Consider the following 20,027-nt stretch of genomic DNA (forward strand, 5'->3'; position numbering starts at 1 on the left):
AAATCTGAACTTGATTTCTAAAGTCTATGACATTTTTATATTCATCTCTAGTAGTTTTCCACGTTGTTTTCCATATATATTTGTTCAGAATAGCGGTAGGAACTTTAGCAACATTCAACAGACAATTACATTGTGCTACACTAGGCACTAAGGATACTGTAGTGAGCAAAGTAGACACAGACCCAGCCCTCCAACAGCTTAGTGGGGGCTTCTGTAGCAGACAGGTGGTGATGGTATATATGAGTAGGTGCTGTGCGGGGAGGGCAGTGTGTGTGTCTGTGTGCACCTATGTGTCTGTGTGTGTGGTGGGGTGGGGGCTGAGTTAGTCATTAATGTTGTCTAGTGACATCCAAGCTGAGACCTGATGGGTGAGGCAGGCAAACGTTGAGGGGACGGGAAAGCGTGTTTCCTTTCCAGGAAGCTGCCTGGACCCAGAAATGAGGGAGGATATGGTGAACTGACAAAAGTGTATTTCAGCAGGACTGTAGACTGGGAGGGACGTGGTGAAGGGAGGGGAGAGAAGCCTGAGAGATAAAAGTGGAAGACAGATCATCTCAATGTCAAGGAATCTAAGCTTTATTTTAAGAGCAGCAGGAGTTCTCTTGAAAGGGTTTTTAGCAAGAGATCTGTGTTTTAGAAGGATATCTAAAGTAGAATTTGTACATACTTTATAAGTCAAGTTTATTTACTTTTAGAGGTGTAAGTCCTCTAGACATTTGCTGGTTTACACCAACAGCAGGGACAAAAAGCAGTAGCTAGCTAATAGTTATTTTAAGACTTTTAACTATTGGCAAATGGAGGTGATAAATGTTCTCTCTCACAGTCTCATGCAAGGGAGCCAAGTGTGTAATCAGTGACTACTTTAAAACTTGGATCTGTTAATGTGAAAAGCAAACCTAAGAAGAATATAAGGGAAAACAAAACTCGTGCAGAGAATAAAGGGGCCATATGTAGGGACCCTGCAGTTACCTGGTAGAAAATGTTTCTCTTAAGAGTGAAATTACATTATTCCAACGTGGTTCTAACACATTTTTTTTCTTTTTATAGAGAAAGCTCATCTGGTTTCAGGCATTATCATATAAAGGAAACAGCAACATCCCCAAAGAAGTATTATCTGGCAGAAAAGCATGCATTTGGTTCAATTCCTGAGATTATAGAGTATCATAAGCACAATGCAGCAGGTGCGTGAGCCGTTAAAGCCTATTTCAGATATAAGGGAGTAATTAAAATTGATTAGACGTTGTGATGAATTCTTCCTTGAGCAGTTTTATATTGTAGCTAATTGTAGAGTGTGATTTAAAATGATTGCATACTAAGGAAATGATATATACAAAGAAAAATCAGAAATAATATCAACTCTAAAAAAGCCCTGACCTCAAGACATGAGTTACTCTTACTGTATGTGGTACATGCTGCATTTCTGTGGTTTATTTCCTTGGTACCGACAAAGATTCTTTGCTTGACCCAACTTTAGTCAAGCCCCTGAACCATCTCCTAGGCCCATCTGTACACTTTCTTTTAAAATATGGTTTCAGCAAGAACCCTGCTAAGTCAGTTTAACCAGAACCCCTTACCCTCAAGCTCTTGATATCTGAGCATCCTCAGTATCTGGTCAGGTTCTCCATCTTCCACTGTCCTCCAGATGAAGTCTGGTCACCCTGGCTTGTCCTCAGTAAGAATCTCAATAGGCTGGTTTAGATAATCCATCCCCCCACCCCGTGTTGATGTTCCTTTTAGTAATTTTCCATCCACTGATCCCCACCTTTCTTCGTGGCTGTAAATTCCCATTTGCCCACAGCTGTGTTTGGAGTTGAGCCCATCTTCCCTGCTCCACCCCCGACTCTAAAATCCCATTGCAGTGGTCCCTATACCTGTCACAGTGGTCCTAAATAAAGTCTGCCACATCATCTTTTATTGGGTATTTTGTCTTCTTTAACAGCACTAACCTAAAATCCAGTACATGTCAACGTCAGCGTTGTCACAGAAGCTGCCAACAAGCAGCATAGGTTTAGTCTATGTTACAGGCTTCAGAAGACTAGAGTACTCGTGTCCCAGATGCTTCCCATCTTCCCGAACTCTGCTCCACTTACCCCAGAGTGGGAATACACCAAACACCGAGATCAAAACCGCAGACCACATTTACGCCCATTGAGGCTGCACAGGATGAGACAGAAAGATTTCTAGCCTTTGACTTCAAAGATGTAACCAAGAAGGAGTTAGCCGAGTGTCCAACCCAATTTATGGGAAATTAACTTTTGAAATTTTATCAGAGGCTTTTGCAGAGTCTGTTGCTATTTGTGACTTGGTTCACTCTTCTCAGATAATGATAGAACGATTACTGAGACATAAATTACACACCATAAAGTTCATCCATTTAATGTGCACAACTCAGCTGTCTGTAAATTAGTATATTGACAGAGTTGTGCCAACTATCACCATAATCTAAGATCATTTTCAGCATCCCCCGCAAAGAAATTTTGAGCCCATTAGCAGTCCATTAGCAGTGGGAAAAAAAACCAGACACCAGGAACAGAACCAGAAACCGCATTTATGTCCATTTGGGTTGTTTCCATATTTTGACTATCATAAGTAATGCTGCTATGAACATTTGTGTACAAGTTTTTGCATGGAAACATGTTTCATTCCTCTTGAGTTCTTACCTGGAATAGATTTGCCGGATCATATAGTAACTCTGTGTTAAACATTTGAGAAACTAGTTTCGTATCAGTTTATCCTCCAAATAACCTTTTCCTTATCTCTTATTCTATTCTTTTTCAGTGTTCACATTCCCCTATTTCTTTCTTTTGTCCTTGTAAGAATTTTATGCTTCACCATTATCTCCATTCATTTAAGAAACATGGATTAAGCACCTGCTGCATGCCAGGAGCTGTGCCGGGCTCTAGGGGGAGTATGGTGAACTAGAAGGTATTGACCTTGTCTCTCCCAGGTCTTGCCATCTGGTGGGGGAGGCAGAGAAATGCATGATGGCTTGGAGTTACTATGAGATACGTTGTAATAGAGGAAATACGGAGTACTGTGGGTGCTTATAGGAGAGGTACCTGGGATTTCTTATTTAGTGCTGTAAGCAAGTTAACTTAAAGGATTTGATGTACCTCAATGATAGCCAGTAGCTGATATTCCCAGTCGTTAATATTGTAGAGCCCAAGTTTTTAATGCTAAGATTACTGAGCTATGTCAGGTGAATCACTTTAATTTTTAGTAGACTACTGTAACGCCATTTCATAATTCAGATCTCATACTAGAAAAGAACATGAAGTAATAATTGATAATAACTGCTGGAAACCTTTTAACATCTTTAAAAATGTTTGCAAAGACAGTATGCTAGCTTGGTGCCTGATAAGCACCATATATATTTTTTAAAGACAATGTTGAATGAATAAAATGATACATATTTTTAAAATTTTTTGTGTTTCATAAAAATATGAAATTGTTAACTTAGAGAGTAGCAAAACCAAGCAGGACTCTGTGGGGCCTTATTGGATACAAAAGCCCCTCCACGTTCCGTGTTTCTTGTTTATTAAAAAACAAAAGGCTTTAGTCTCCTAGGCCTTCCTTAAGTTCCAAAGAACAGCTCAAGCAGTTAATAATTAGAGTCACAGGACTCCAGAAGAGACACAGATGACAATCTGATGTGTATCTTTGAGCTGTTCTGAAGGAACTAAGCTCCCCACCCGGGTGGAGGATGGTGACTACATGGTGGCCACAAGAGGTAGAACTTGGGCTGTTTGGAGTCAGAAGGTTGAAGACTGAGATTCCCAAAATATTACCCTGTTACCTCACCACCAGCCAATCAGAAGAAGGTCCACCAGCTGATCACACACCTTGTGGCCCTCTCCCTCACACTGTCTTTAAAAACCTTTGCATGTAAGCCACTGGGGAGTGTTTTGAGTACAAGCTACCCGTTTGCCTTGCTTGGCCCTGCAGTAAACCTTTCTCTGCTCTGAACTCCGACGTTTCAGTTTGTTTGGCCTCACTATGCATCAGGCACATGGACTTGGTTTCGACAAGAGTAGGATCATCTTCCTTCCTGCCTTCTTTTCTGATAATTTTTCTGCTAGCGTGTAGCACAGTGCTGTATGTACACACAGAGAATGAGCACTAAGTGAATAAATGGATGAACTTTGTAAGTGAGTTTCGAGTTTAGCACTTTTCCCCAAGGAATGATTAAGAGTGAATTCAACTGCAATGCTCCCTTTGACGTCTAGGACTTGTCACGAGGCTGCGGTACCCAGTGAGCGCGAAGGAGAAGAGGGCACCCACCACTGCCGGATTCAGCTATGGTAACTCCGTTTGTAGTTGCCTGGTTAATTCTCCTCCAAAAGAACCCGTTATCACAAGGTCAATTTAGATGTGTAGAATTCCACAGAATGTAACTTATTTTAAAGTTTATAGTGTGGGTTGTTGGATGATTATATTTATAGCTGTCGTAACCCTAGATTTTCTGTTTTCATCATTATTCATTATTGGACAGAAAACTGTCAGTGAAAAATAAGCATTACCTTGTTACATCTAAAATAAATCAAAGCCTTTCCTGGTTCACACCGGCCTTACTGGCCACTCAGAGGAAAGTAAAGATGGAGTTAATAGAGATATCCAACTTGATTGTCTTCGTTGCTTCTGGTAGAAGCCTTTTAAACAGGTTAAACTCTTTCCAACTTGAAAAAGAAACCTGATGGGGGAAGAGAGGTAAAGGAAGTTTTGGGTTTTTTTTAAGTACCTTTGACTTCCAAGCTTTGTTATTATTAGCCTATTACACAGCTTCGTCTTGCCTTCAGTTCACTTTGTGTGCATTGTAACAGCTTAGAAAGGGGTACATCCTCCCCCGAGTGGAAAGCCACCTTTTACAGTTTACATGCAGGTTGCAAGTCTGCTCTGTGTTTTACTGGCAGTGGTATTATCATGTGACTTTGAGATTGACCTTGGTTATAGTTTTTGTTTCCCACTGATTCATACTATGTTCTCCTTAATACATGTTATCACTTTCCCCCTCTATCTCACAGAAAAATGGGAGATTAACCCATCAGAGCTGACCTTTATGAGGGAGTTGGGGAGTGGACTGTTTGGAGTGGTGAGGCTTGGCAAGTGGAGAGCTCAGTACAAAGTAGCAATCAAAGCTATTAGGGAAGGAGCCATGTGTGAGGAAGACTTTATAGAAGAGGCTAAAGTGATGATGTAAGTTTCTATGTTTTTTCCGGTTCCCCTTTTCGTGTTAAAAAGTGGCCCCTCACCAGCTAATACCCGTGGTGGTTTCTTTTCCTACAGTAACTCTGTGTATGCATGACTTCCCTCCCAGGAAACTGACACACCCGAAGTTAGTACAGCTTTATGGGGTGTGCACCCAGCAGAAACCAATTTACATTGTTACCGAGTTCATGGAAAGGGGATGCCTTCTGAATTTCCTCCGGCAGAGACAAGGCCTTTTTAGTAGAGATGTGCTGCTGAGCATGTGTCAAGATGTGTGTGAAGGGATGGAGTACCTGGAGAGGAACAGCTTCATCCACAGAGATCTGGTAATCATAACCCCCCCACATTCCCATTCACTGGCCAAATTCCTTTGTAATCTGGGTCAGCAAATGAGCCATCATGGATTTATACCCAGTTTTTGTTCTCGACAGTATTTCACCATTATTTTTAAATGCGGTAAATTTAACTTGCCCCATAATTTTAACAGAAAGATCTTTAATAAGTCGAATTTATATAATACATAATTACATACACACCTGCATAAGTCATACATAACTACATAGGTACCATTTCCAAGTAAGTTACCATGATTAATATTTTATCTCCAAAAGAATCCCATGAGAATCTAGTCATAAAAGATTTTCTGACCATCATTGTCTTATAGAAAATTAGCATCAGAGAAGTGAAATGACTTGCATATGATCATAATTGAGGAAGTTAAGAGTTGACTCATCCTTTAACTAAATCCTAACCTTTTTTCCATCTCACACACTATAAGCAGAAACTATCACAGAAATCCTTTGGTTCATTTCTTTATCTGTCAAATCACTGGGAAGAGACAGAGGTGCATGATAACTCTGGAAAATACCAGAAAAAGTAATCTTCTATTATTGATTCTTAATTATGATGGAGACACTTCTCAATTTTTTCTCTGTCTCACTCTGTTTCCCTATCTCCTTCAGCCTTTCTCTTTTTCTTCTCTGCCTATTGTTCCCAAATGTGTCTATTTTCAATATGTTGGTAGAATCATTAGTCCCAGTTAAAGTACACATACTCTGTTATTAACTATAGTTATCATGCTATACCTTAGATCTTCAGAACGTATCTTGTAACTGAAATTCATATCCTTTGACCAATATCTCTGCATTTCCACCCACACCCAGCCCCTGGCAACCACCAGTATACTCTCTCTGTGAGTTCCATTTTTTTCCCTTTTAGACTCCATATATAAATGATACCATATAGTATTTGTCATCTTCTTTCTGGCTTATTTCACTTAGTGTAATGTCTCCTAGGTTCATCCATGTTGTTGCAGCTGTTGGGATTTCCTTCTTTTTATGGTTGAATAATATTCCATTGTATATAGTATATATAACACATTGTCTTTATTTATTCACCCATTGATGGGCATTTAGGTTGTTTCCATATCTTGGCTACTGTGAATAATGCTGCTATGCATGTGGGAGTGCAGATATTTCTATAAGATACTAATTTTGTTTCCTTCAGATATATACAAAATATGTATCCTTCAGATAAATTCAGAAGTGGGATTGCTGGATCATATGGCAGCTCTTTTTAATTTCTTAAGGACCCGCCATACTGTTTTTCATAGTGATGGCACCAATTTATACTGCCACCAATAATATACAAGGGTTCCTGCTTCTCCACCTTTTCTTTCTTGCCAGTGTTTATCTTGTATTTTTGTTGGCAGCCATCCTAACAGGTGTGAGGTGATAATCTCATTGATTGTAGTTTTGATCTGCATTTACCTGATGATCAGTGATGTTGAGCCCCTTTTCATGTACCTGTTGGCCATTTGTATGTCTTTTTTGATAAAAATGTGTATTCAGGCCCTCTGCCCATTTTTAAATCAGATTTTTTGCTTTTTGACTATTTTGTTGCATGTATAAATATAATAATTTTAGACATTAACTCTCTATCAGATATATGGCTTACCAGTATTTTTTCCCATTCTGTAGATTGCCTTGCCATTTTGTTAATTGTTTCATTTGCTGTGAAGAAACTTTTTGTTTTATGTAGCCCTAAGTTATTAATTTTTGCTTTTGTGGCCTGTACTTTGGTGTCATATCCAAAGAAATCATTGCCAAGACAAGAAAGAGCTTTTTCTTTATGTTTTCTTCTGGCAGTTTTTATGGTTTCAGGTCTTCCATTTAAGTCTTTAATCAATTTCAAGTTAATTTTGTGTATGATGTAAGGTTAGGATCTAGTTTCACTGTTTTGCATATGGATATTCAAATTTCCCAGCAGCATTTATTGAAGAGATTATCTTTTCCTCATTGTGTGTTCTTGGTGCCTGTGTCAGAGATTAGTTGACCATATATTAGCTGACCGTTTATTTTTGGGCTCTCTATTCTGTTTCATTGGCCTATGTCTCTGTTTTTGTGCCAGTATCATATTGTTTTGACTGCTGTAGCTTTGTAATTTAGTTCAAAATCAGGAAGTGTGATGCCTCCAGCTTTATTGTTCCTTTCCAGGATTGTTTGGCTATTCGGAGTCTTCTGTAGTTCCATATGAATTTTAGGATTGTTTTTTATATTTCTGTGAAAAATGGTGGTAGAATTTTGATAGGAATTGCATTAATCTGTATATCATTTTAGGCATTTTAGGTAGCATGAAATTAAACAATTTTTTTGCGTTTTTTTTTTTGGACTTTTTAACAATATTAATTCTTCTACTCCATTAACACAGGATCTCTTTCCATTTATTTGTGTCTTCAGTTTCTTTCATCAATGTCTGATAGCTTTCAGAGGGCAGATGTTTTGCCTCCTTGGTTAAATTTATTCCTATGTATGTTAATGTTTTTGATGCTATTGAAATTCACTTGCTTTCTTAATTTCTCTCAGTTATTTCATTGTCAGTGTATAGAAACACAGCCGATTTTTGTATGTTTGTATCCTGCAACTTCACTGAATTTTTTAATTTTAATAGCATTTTAGTGGACTCTTTAGAGTTTTCTATGTATAAGATAATGTCATCTGCAAACAGAGACAATCTTACTTCTGTATTCCAATTTGGATGCCTTTTCTTTTCTTTTCTTTCTTTTCTCATCTAATTGCTTTGGCTAGGACTTTCAGTACTGTGTTGAATAGAAGTGACAAGAGTGGGCATTCTTGTCTTGTTTCTGATCTTGGAGGAAAAGCTTTTAGCTTTTCACCATTGAATATGTTGTTAGCTGTGGGCTTGTCATACATGATCTTCACTGTGTTGAGGTGCGTTCCTTCTATAACTAACTTGTTGAGAGTTTTTCATCATGAAAGAGTGTTGAATTTTGTCAAATGCCTTTTTTTTGTATCTACTGAGATGATCATATGATGTTTTATCCTTCATTCTATTAGTGTGGTGTATCAAATTTTGTTTTGCATATGTTGAACCATTTTTATATCCTGGGGATAAATACCAGTGGATCATGGTGTATGATCCTCTTCATGTGCTGTTGAATTCTGTTTGCTAATATTTTGTTGAGGATTTTTGCATATGTGTTTATCAGGGATATTTAATTTTCTTTTCTTGTTAATGTCCTTATCTTGCATTGGTGTTAGGGTAACTTTGATCTTGTGAAAAGAGGTTGGAAGTATATACTTCTTAAAATTTTTTGAAAGAGTTTGAGAACTCAGGTTTGATGTTAATTCTTCTTTAAATGTTTGGTAGAATTCACCAAGTGAAGCCATCTGGTCCTGAGCTTTTCCTTCACAAGACTTTTAATGATCACATTTATGATTGGGACAAAGGACTTTGTAAAATAGAAGATGTGACATATATATATAAAACATTAATCATTGTTATAACAGTAACTCTCTTTGTCATGTTGAAACTTGTAAACTAGCACTTTCTTCCTTTTGCACTTTTAAAAGTTTTAAAACTGATGGAAATTGTCTACATAGTTATAACAGATTACACCTGTCTGCACATACCACATCTAGGTGAAAGCAGTTTTGATATGTTTGTGTCTGTGATACTGACATCATTATGGTAGGTTTTCGTCATCCCTTAAGGGAAGATTTTGATGCTTCTATCTCCTGGGTGAAGAATCCTGGTGACCATCAAGTAAAGGCATTATGGGGTGTCTTTATAGGAAGATGGAAGTAATCCAGGGAATGGGTGTTAATTCTCACTTTAGAAAAGACTCTTAAAATGCACTCAGCCGTAAGTAACCTCATATAAATGCAATTTGCCACATACAGAGAATAAAATTCTGAAGCATCAGGAAGAAAAATACATTCTTAGTCCATAGGTAATGTCATTAAAAGTATTATCATGTCTTGTTCCAAACTACTTTTTTTGACCCTTATAACCTTAAAGAATGGGCAAGAAAATATAAATAATCCAGAATTGTATTTGACCAATTTAGTATATCATGTTATAATATACTGGAAACATTACAAATGACAAAGGAAACCATGTTACACATGGCTGTTCTTTTGACTGTCTGAGATTGGGAAGACCAGTCACTGAGCAAGGTCACTGGGTAAAAGATTGTTTACTCTTCACTTTGATGGTTGTGTGTTACTAAGCTTGCTTAGTAAGAACCTGGATGAAGGACTTTGAGAAGTTGTCACTATCAATAAGAAAATCAGATAGTTTAATAAGAATAGAAATGGGGGGGGCAAGAAGCTGGTTGACCTTCTGTTAGTCCTCATGTACGTGTAACAGTTGGCAAAGATTACGTAATAATGCCTTTTTGCACATATGAGTTTTGACCTGTCTTTCTACCCATTTTTTCAAATACATGTTGAAGACATTTTCCTAGGGGTAAAAAAAATTTATAAAGATACACCTCTGCAGATGTTGACTGGGTTGAACTAAATTTAATATAAACCGAGCTTACATTTTTTCTATTTTCTTTGTGCAGCTTTGTAACAAATATATCGTTGTAATGTTGTTTTCCAGGCTGCCAGAAATTGTCTAGTAAATGAGGCGGGAATTGTGAAAGTATCTGATTTTGGAATGGCCAGGTAAGGCTGACTATATATAAACATTTTCTATAAATTTTGGGTTAAATGAATGTAAGGCTGTGACCTTTCCCTTAAAAGTACAGAAAGCCTGATTTTTTTCTTTGCAGTTTGACTGTGTCAACTTCTTCCTCTGAAGCTTATTAAAGAGCTGTTTTTAAACATCTTTTGTCCCGTTGGCAAAACAGTAGTAGGACCTGTCATTTTCGCATGGGTGAACTAACTGATTTTTCTGCTTCTTAGCGTTTTTGATTTAAGGTTAGAAAATAAATTAGATCATATTTTGAAAGATTTCTATGCTGAATTTGTCTTTTTACTATTAGCTTTGGCTTTTTCTTAGGTAAGCTTGAGAAATTGTGATTACTTAATGCTTCATTATGTGGCTTTAGGTGATATTCACATTAGTTTAGAGGACTGATGAGCATGGAAGTAATCTGCACTGATGAAGCGGAAAGGAAATCATGTTAGCTGTTTTGAGATAGATAAATATACTAAAATAACAAAGTATACACTATGTTAATCATTGTTAATCACTCTCTCCACTAGGTGGTGGTATAGCCTGTTAAATACACTGCTTTGTTTTCTCCCTGGTATGGATTAAATTTCTAGAATCTTTTGTTTTTACAGAAATGTGCTTGGGGTAGAGTTTTTAGAATACCCAAATCGGTAATTTTTTAACTTTCTTAATTTTTGTAATTTTAACAGGGTGTTAGAACAGACCTTTAAAAAGTATTTTGTTTGTCCTTTCCTTCCCTCCTTCCTTCTGTCCATTCGTTCATCTGTATGTCCATCTGTAAAAACCTCAGGGCCTGCTGTGTGCCAGGCCCCATGTTAGAGCCTGAGCCCAGCCGAGGATGAGACATACGAGTCCTTGCCCACGTGCAGCGTATGTTCAGGAGGAGAGAGAAACATAGACCTGAGACCCGCTGAAGTTGGGAAACACAGAGTGAGGGGACAGAGCAGGGGTCAGCAAACCAGAGGCCACATCTAACCCACCACCTCTGTTTGCATGACCTGTGAGCCAGCCATGGTGTTCACATTATTTAATGGTTGGAAAAAGACTTTAAAATGTTATGACGTGAAAATTACCTAAAATTTGTCAGTGTCCATAAATTAAGTGATACTAGGACGTAGCTCATTTGCAGATATGTTGTCTGGCTGTGTTCACACTACTGCAAAATCAGAAAGAGTCATTATCTGGCCTTTTGCAGAAAAAGTTTGCCGCCCCCTGTGATAGCGATAACTTGGGGTTGGTGGGTGCTGAGCGATGGTGCAGGGCAGGGTGATGGTAGCTCCTTAAGATTTGGTCCTCTGAAGTCCTCTTTGAGACTGGGATGTTTGAAGAGAGACTCAAAAGGCAGAGAGTAGTCAGTTAGGTGAAAATCTGAGGATAAAACATTCTAGGTGGCAGGAACAGTGAGACCAAAGGCTTGAAATTTGGGACAAGCTTAGCTGCTTAAAAGTCAAAAGAGGCCGGAGGGTGGGAGGGGAGGGCTGGGGGAGGCTGGCCCATGACCAGCGTGAGGAGCAGTTACAAAGGCCGGCAGGGGCCAGGGCCAGGGTTCAGTCCTGGGAGCTCGGGCCCAGGGAGCTTAGGAAGCCAGTGCTGTCGGAAACAGGACCAGGTCTGCTGGCTGTCAGGGCAGTAACGACCCAGGGCTCTCTGTTGGCTTTCTGCGTAGATGTTGTGTATCTGACTGGCAGGCCTCCAACATCATGTTTGGTTTTCATGTGTTTGGCTTTCAAAAAACCTGTGCTTTTGCATCAACCCCTCTAAAACACTCATTAGACGCTCACTCCAGACTCCCCTGATGGACAGCTGCCCATGGTGGCATTGTCACCGTGTTTGTCTATGCAGCAAAGGAAGTTTGTGCAGTTCTTTACATGTTTTCTTATGGAGCTTTTAGAAATTAATTTTACATTCATATAATACATAAACACATTCCTCTTGTAAATACATACTGAATACATTACAGAAAGGGCTTCAGGACTCATGTTTACCACCCTGATCAAGGATCCTCCGCAGGGGTAACCAGTGTTACCAGCTGGTGCGTGTCCTTCCAGGAGGTTATAAGTAAGCTCCCATAGAAAAATACGTAGTATTGTTCTGAGTGTATGTGCAGGGAGGAGGGATGTCAAGGTGTGTAAATATACTCCACCATTTACACACATCATTTTGCAGTTTGCTCTTTTTATTTGCTGTAATTTTAAGTTGTGCTCTGTGGAATCGTAGGGGGTGGGTGAAAGCACGTGTGTTCCAAACGCTTTGCACCACTTCCTTTTGAGCAGCTCTGCTTTTTAGATGTTTTTCATGTGGGGCTTTTGGGTAAAATTTCGTCTAAAGAATAAAATTGCTTGCCAAAAAAGAGTTTGCCGACTCTCTTACTGCATTCTGCCTCCATCACTTTACAAAAAGGAAAACCAGAAAAGTGAAAGTGCGGCTGCTGCCGGGGCTGCAGGTCCATCTCAAGCACGGGAGGAAGATGGCGATCACCAGGCGGGGCCGCGGAGACCAGCGCTGAGTTTCCACCGGATGCTTGTTGGCCTTCAGTCAACTGTGTTTCTGATTCTAGGGGGGAGAAAATTAAAGAACACGTACAAAATACAGGTCGTAACTCAGTATGTTACTCTAGGTATGTTCTGGACGACCAGTACACGAGTTCTTCCGGTGCTAAATTTCCTGTGAAGTGGTGTCCACCCGAGGTGTTTAATTACAGCCGCTTCAGCAGCAAATCAGACGTCTGGTCATTTGGTGAGACCCCTGCTCCACTTTTCCTTGCTCTGCTCTGAAGAGGAAGTGGATGCATCGTTTGGTAATCCTCATCCTCTTCCAGGTGTTTTAATGTGGGAAGTATTCACCGAAGGCAAAATGCCGTTTGAGAAAAACACCAACTATGAAGTGGTCACCATGGTTTCTCGCGGCCACCGACTCCACCAGCCGAAGTTGGCATCCAGATACGTGTACGAGGTCATGCTGAGATGCTGGCAGGAGGTATAACATTTTTTGTGTGCTTCTTACGTCTTTAAAGCATCCAGGGATCTGGACTTGGTAGGTTAAAAGTGTGTAGTCCTTACAGCCTAGTGAGTTGCTGCATGTGTTTTATGATTTCAAACCCTTTGGAAGGATTTTTCTCAACCTAGACTGAATAACAGGAAGAAGATGTGAAGAAGTGGAAAATAATTAAGATACTAAATTCAGGCTGCCACCACACCCCCAAGTGGGAATCCTGCCACAGGTGCCCGAGGCGGGGACTTGGGGAATAAACCCAGAGAAGTAGCTCTTTTTCAGTAGACTTCTTATCGTGGAATTATCACATTTTCATCAGAGAGGGTTTCTTTCTCCAAACCTCAGCTTCGTCAGGTCTCTTGACTCACAGTCTTTGGTAGTTTTCCTTCCCCACGTGTTGCAACATCACTTCATAGAAGAGGTTAGACACCAAAATGACTTTTGAAAGATAACAGCAATGCTAGCTCACAGGTGTTGTGTGCTGGGCACTGTGCTAAGTGCATTTGATTGAGTTCTCAGAATAACCCTCTGAGGTGTGGCTACTTCTACTGTGGCCGCAGTGTGGACGAGAACACCAGGTTGATGCTTGCTCAAGGCCACTTAGCTCCAGAGAAGAAGAGCCCTGTCTGGCTCAAAGCCCAGACCCTCAGTCACTTGCTGTAATGCCTCCTGAGAGCATTGACTGGGATGAGCAGAGGCCTTCTGGCCAGGAAGTGGCGCAAGAGGGAGAGAGGGCAGTGAGCAAAGGAAGGTGGTAGCGATGAACTGGGTGTGTGTACACTGGGTAGCAGTTGTTCTGATTGAGCCTAGGGCACATGTTGGGGTTTTTGTGGGAAATAAAACTGGGTAGGTAGAAAGGGAATAGGGGTGGGGCAGGTTACAGCGGGCACTGGAAATTAGCAAGACTTGATTTTGCAGGCAGTAGGGTTCTCTGTTAGGTTCTTGAATGGGATACAAAAGCCACGTGGCAGGAAGGTTAGTCAGGCAGCAGCACATGCAGGATGGAGGAGACCTGCTGGAGGTGCCTGCAGGTTCCAGTCCCGAAGTAGTGAGTCCCCTGCGCTAGTACACTGCACTGTCTGAGTTTGAGCAGTGAGGAATTATTCTGGAGGATGGATTTTGGAACCCACAGATTCTCTTTGATTTTGAATTGTAGAAACCCGAGGGAAGGCCTTCCTTTGAAGATTTGCTGTGCACGATAGATGAACTAGTTGAATGTGGAGAAACGTTTGGAAGATAAGTGGTGCTGTGACCAGCGGCTTCCAGACTCCAAATCACAAGGAAGAAACGGCACTTTGTGGCAGAGTTTTAATTTATTTAGCACTTGGCTGTGTAGATGGTTTTACTGATTGAGTGGAAACACCTAAACCATTTACTCCTAGACCAGCCTTAGCTCTGTGACTGAATCTTCTGGATCATGGAAATGCTGCAGTGGTTAAATGCTGTGGTGGTTAAAAGCACACACTTTTATTCCTTCTGCAAGTACTGGGGTGCCCACTGTGTGCCAGGTGCTGTGCCCAGGCCCCAGGGTCTGCCCATTTTAGGGGTGCACGTGGGGCCATGTTAGCTGGAGTCAGTGGTAATTGGGAGGGAGGGGTGTCAGAACCATGTTCCAACCACCCCCCTCTTTGACTTCTGCAGAAATCTGGGCTTGGGTATTGTCTCGAATTTGGATTCTGGATGGATCAGGAACCTACCTGGGATAAGTACCCACTTTTTGTTTTGAAAACATTTGTTTTCAAGACTGCATTAGTATTACATTACCACATATTTGTATGCTGTATATATTGTAAATATATATAATATATAAAGTTATATATTTATAAGAAACATGAGTTGTCTTTTAATGGAAACATTTAATTCTGTAGTGAATGAGCCAACCTTCTTAGGACTAGGGAATGACCCTTACAGCTGTCAATTCCTTTTTCCCTGAGGATCAAATATTCCCTACTGGAGAGAAAAACGCCTGGACCCTTCTACCACTATGCCCCTTCCTCACTTTGGTAGACATGTGTGGGTTCGACACCAGTTGTGGGTTCTGCCCAGCAGAAGTCCCACCGAGATGGAATGAATTACTCAGGACTCTGGAAAAGTCAAGAGAGTGAGAGGGAGTCGGGAGCCAACTCCCTGAGCCTCTCAAATCTCTCATATTTATTGAGTATAGTCAAAGGAGGAATGCAGGAATTTAGGGAAGGACAGGGTGGGATCACAATGAGTACAAAGGCTTTGTTTATTGTTGGTGTTTGGCTTAAGGTCAGAAGACCCTTTTTGGTGAATCATGTTCGTGTTGAGCCTTTCAGCTTATCAGGGCAGAACATATAAGAATCAACTGCTTAACAAGATTTTTCTTGGACTCAGGCTGTGCCTGTCTTAGGTTGCTGGTCATTGGATCTTACCGTCATTGGCTAACCAGCCTACTCACATCTTAGTCTGCAGCTTTTTATAAGTTGTTTACCGTTCCAGCCCAAGTCTGTTTTGGGGATAGAAGACTACCGGGGGGCCTGGGTCGTTGCTAAAACCTCAAGGCAGTTACTAAGCACATCTTCTTTAAGGAGATAAGCGGCTGGGATCTGTTAAAATTTGTTAACCCAGTCATGGGCTCCCACAGGCATGTTTGGGGGTACCTGTCCAGCTTAAGCCCCCAACAGGGCTTGTGTTGGGGCTAAGTGATCCTGCCCATGAAATTCACAGCTAACTGGAGTTGGATGGAGAATTGAACTAGGGGCAGTTAATCAGTTTCTGTGTCTTAAGAATCTGTCCCTGGACTAGAAATGCTGTCAGTGGAGGTGTGCTGGGCTCTGGGAGCAGAGGGATCAGATGATATTCACCACAAAGGCTGCTCCCACCACTAGCAAGACCCACGAGCAAGCCAAATTCTGGCCACGTCCAGGAAGCAACCAGGAAAAACGGAGAGCATGGTGTTTTGAGCTGTCTCCCGGATGGTTCTCAGAGGCCTGGTTGGACTTGGGTTCCTGGAACAGAGAGCTGATGTGTTATAGCCTCACAGTAGACCCTGTGATTGAGTTCGTTTGAGTGGGTTTCTGACCCTTAGAGTTCCCGACCAAGACACCCTCTGGGTTAGAGCCTTCGTTGACTCATGAGTCTCCATCATCAAAGCAGAGCTCATGTGTCTCCCAACGCAGTGTTGCTGGTTTTGTGGGCACAGAAAACCCAGGAAGACAGGGGCCTTTCTTCAGGAGTTCGTCTGCTCTGGGGACTGGGGTCTCCCACAGGCTGTGGAGTGTCAGGGGAACATACTTGAAGTCATGTTCATGTCAGTAGTTCTTATGTGAAGAAGCTGCTTAATGCCCCACAGTGAGTTGTCTTGGTCAACAAGACCCTACAGAATGTTCCCCGGAAACCACTGAGGCTGCTGAACCACACGATGTTGCCAAGGAAACAGCTCGCAGGAGGGCAGCGCTGGATTCACGAGTTTACCCGCCAGGCTCCCCAGGCAAGTACCAGGCTGGAAGATGGCCCACGGCCTCGGAACAGCGCAGGTACTAGCCCCCAGCTGCCTGCTTCCCCCAGGACTCCCTGTAGACCTTGGAACATCAAAAGGCAGCTCTGTGGTTTGTGTTTGAAGCACTGAAAATCATCCACTTAGGTAGGACCCAAAGACACCTCTGTACAGCAGGACTCAGGATCCCAAAGGGTTTATTATGGCTCTTGCTTCCAAGAATGAGCTGAGGCCTCTACATTTGATTTTTTTAAGCTGCATATTCAAGGCCCACCTCCTCTACCATCTTCAAGCCTCATTAACCGGGAAGGGGCTTCCTTTGTTCCATGCCAGGCTGTGTGGAGCAGGGCCGTGTGTCCTCTACGTGTGACTGCTTGCTTTCCTTTGTTTGTATGGAGGATTTAGAGGAAGGGCAGCCAGAGTCAAGGGGAATGACCCATCTACCCACTTTCGGTGATTGCAATGGCTTGAATACTATAGCAGTGTGACTGGAACCATTTAATTCAGTTAACGCTTAAATGGTTAAATAAATGATAATGCATGCTGTATTTATGGAAAATCAAGACCTTTTAAGGAACACAAGCTGTAGCTGGCTCTTCTGAGCAGCTCTTTCAAACGACCCTGGAGAATCATCTTTTCATTCTGGTCAGCTCATCCCCTGACGGCTGTCTTCAATTCCTCCCTGTCCCCCTTACAATGGAAAATAATATAATGGAAAATAATAAAATATTTTTGTCTGTTTGCCAGCTTCCTTGGCATCTTCCTGTTTAACTGTATCCTCATCACGAAAATGTACACACCTTTTCACTGAATCGCTCACAAGCTTTGTAGTTCCTTGAGGGAGTCGGTCCTACGTGAGCTCTACCCTGCTGTCACTGTCACACTTTCCTCGTTCCTTCCTCCCTCACCTTGACTCCTGCCACCCCTCCCAGCCCCAGCCCACACTTCCCTCGACCTTGAGGAGCTGTGTCTCAGTGCTGAGTGGCTTTGGAAAGAGAGGAGAAGGTACAGCCCTTGCCCCAACAGTCAACGTAGATTTCTGATGGGAAAACAAGATTAGATAAGAAACTTGTCAACATTTGGGAACATTTTCTTCAAATACCTTGAAATATTTCACTAGAACTAAAAAAAAAGAAAAAAAGTTTTTCTATAAAACCCTGGCTATGGCAAAAGGAGAAGTAAAAAATAGAAGAATCCACCCTGAATGCTTAAAGAGATCTTAATCTCTAACGCAGGAAATAGGAAGGGCAGTGTGAATCTGCTGTGTCTTCAGACATTTGCCCCCTTCAGTTTTTGTGAATTTGGGGCTTTATTTTTCAGTGGGATGGAGTGAAACTCCTGTGTGCGTGTTTATATTATTGATGTTGTTTTTGTATTTCTTGGTCACGCCCCAGTCACCTGGGGCTGGATTGGTTTTCCCTCCCTCGTCCCCTCCCCACCCAAAATAAACTTTCCTCATCTGCTGCCTCAAGTGTCAGAACTCAGTGGGAGGACAGAACGTTCTGGACTTGGTACTTTCGAACGTAGAGTCTGATTCTTTTTCTACAACGCACTGTGTGCCCTGTTCTATCTGCACCTCCGTTTCCTTCTCTGTCCGAAGGGAGCAGTTTGAATTCATACTCCTTTTAAGGGTTCCTTTTACCAAAACCTTGTGATTTCTTGAAAATGCTGTTTGCTGGCGTCACCCACACGGTCGAGGGTGAGGCTGTGACAGGCGCTCCCCGCAGAGATCTAGATGTAGGTGATTGCGCTTTCTCTCATGTAGGCCACCCGGCTGTCATTCACACACTTCTCTGAGGTTTTCAGAACAGGAAAATAGGTGGGGTTAACTCTGCCCGTGAGAAACATCTTGGGCGAGCTATGATTTCAGTTAAAAGATGTGTTTTTGTGATGGGGGCACCGCCGAAGACCTGAAGGCTGTGTTGTATGCTCCCCGCACAAGTGCAGCCATGATTCTGTCCACCTGTAAGTAAGATGGCTTTGACCTTTATCTCCAGGGCTTCCTCTGGGCATGGTACTTATTCTTGAAGCCAGGGATTGTGAAATTTGGAAGATAATTTCCCCAGGTGTTGTGACAAGAGTTTTGTTTGTTATTTAAATAACCATCGTGGTGATGGGATTTTAGTTAAATGTTTGGGGTGGAGAACACACAGGAAAACAAAACAGTGTCCTTAAGTCTACGTGTGTGTGTGTGTGTGTGTGTGTGTGTGTGTGTGTGTGTGTGTAGAAATGCAATCAGTTTGAAAAGTGTTTTGTTTTTAGGATGATGTTTAGTGTAAACAACTCAGGTCTGAAGGCTAGGAGACCAAGTTCTAGTTAGAGATTTGCTGTAACCTTGGTGGGTCACCTTTGGTAACTTCTTTATACCAGGTCCCCATCCTTACCATGGGGCCTCTTTTTGCCAACCTGCCAACGAGATATACAGAAACAATAGATAAAGATGCTAGGTTCTCCATGAACTTAATTTTGGAGTTGCTTTGGAAGACTGTTGAGGCCCATGTACAATTTTTGGAAATGCTGAATTTAGCTCTAGGACTCAAAAGAGCCTTATCGTGCAAATAATTACAAATTCAGAAGAAAAAATACTGCCCAATTTTAATCCTGGATGACTATGGAACCAAGTTTCAACAAAGCTCAGTCATTTTAGAATAAAGCAATAGGGCCAGCTGACAACGTTTTTGCATTTCTGATTTTTAAGTGGCATTAGGAAAATTTGATTGCAGTTTTTAAATGTCATCTGCTTAAGCCAGATCACCTCACAGGACCCAACACTCACTGGTAGAATTTGTAAGAAATAAACCAGGCTAGTTCACATGTACCCTTCTGAAATGTAACTTGGAGTCCCGGTCCACACATGGATACCATCGTGGGTGCTCTTACCAGAAACACAGGCCAAGCAGAGCAGAAAGAGCTGAGAAGCAGCAGCCCGTGTCCCCACCTCCCCTAATGACAGGACACAGATAAGCAGTGACTTAATGAGGATCTTTTTATTAAAAGCTCTGTGGGCATCTGTTCTTCATTTCTCATGAGGGCAGAGCAAGAGAAAAGCATGTGAATGATAACAGGAAGGATTCAGTTACATAGAAAATAAGTAACAGTTGAGAGACAAGGGTTAGATGGCCTGAAGGACTGAATAAGAGGCCAACTATTAGTGGGAGTATTTGGGGGGGTCCGTCTGTCTGGTCTGGAAGGGCAGGGACTTGATGAACTCTTACTGTCCCTGCCAGCTTCTGACGATTTGATTCAACGGTAAGCACCACCCATTTATTGCTGCTGTAAATTGCACTTAGCTCTGGTTCCATTTTCTTCTGAGTAAAACAGTGAGTGTTTACTGTTGACAAGAGAAAGCCAAGAGGTGCCCCAAGGGGTATTACTAATCAAAAAA

At 41.6% G+C, this 20,027-nt stretch overlaps 2 protein-coding genes across 7 annotated transcripts in view; both read left to right on the forward strand.

Moving 5' to 3' along the window:
• The window catches only part of TEC (tec protein tyrosine kinase), a 115,066-nt gene extending 100,054 nt beyond the window's left edge, over window positions 1–15,012 (forward strand). For all 5 annotated transcript variants that reach the window (XM_074348269.1, XM_074348263.1, XM_045522314.2 and 2 more), the window contains exons 11-18: window positions 1,048–1,181; window positions 4,227–4,301; window positions 5,022–5,193; window positions 5,315–5,531; window positions 10,114–10,178; window positions 12,809–12,927; window positions 13,010–13,167; window positions 14,339–15,012. In XM_074348269.1, the coding sequence (XP_074204370.1) occupies window positions 1,048–1,181; window positions 4,227–4,301; window positions 5,022–5,193; window positions 5,315–5,531; window positions 10,114–10,178; window positions 12,809–12,927; window positions 13,010–13,167; window positions 14,339–14,422 (1,024 nt within the window). In that variant the 3' untranslated portion in view covers window positions 14,423–15,012. The remainder of the gene's footprint in view (window positions 1–1,047; window positions 1,182–4,226; window positions 4,302–5,021; window positions 5,194–5,314; window positions 5,532–10,113; window positions 10,179–12,808; window positions 12,928–13,009; window positions 13,168–14,338) is intronic.
• Window positions 15,013–15,141: 129 nt separating this feature from the next.
• The window catches only part of TXK (TXK tyrosine kinase), a 68,573-nt gene continuing 63,687 nt past the window's right edge, over window positions 15,142–20,027 (forward strand). For both annotated transcript variants that reach the window (XM_074348306.1, XM_074348317.1), the window contains exon 1: window positions 15,142–18,607. In XM_074348306.1, the coding sequence (XP_074204407.1) occupies window positions 18,520–18,607 (88 nt within the window). In that variant the 5' untranslated portion in view covers window positions 15,142–18,519. The remainder of the gene's footprint in view (window positions 18,608–20,027) is intronic.

This window comes from Camelus bactrianus, chromosome 2, assembly GCF_048773025.1.
Source record: "Camelus bactrianus isolate YW-2024 breed Bactrian camel chromosome 2, ASM4877302v1, whole genome shotgun sequence".
Classification (NCBI taxonomy): domain Eukaryota; kingdom Metazoa; phylum Chordata; class Mammalia; order Artiodactyla; family Camelidae; genus Camelus; species Camelus bactrianus.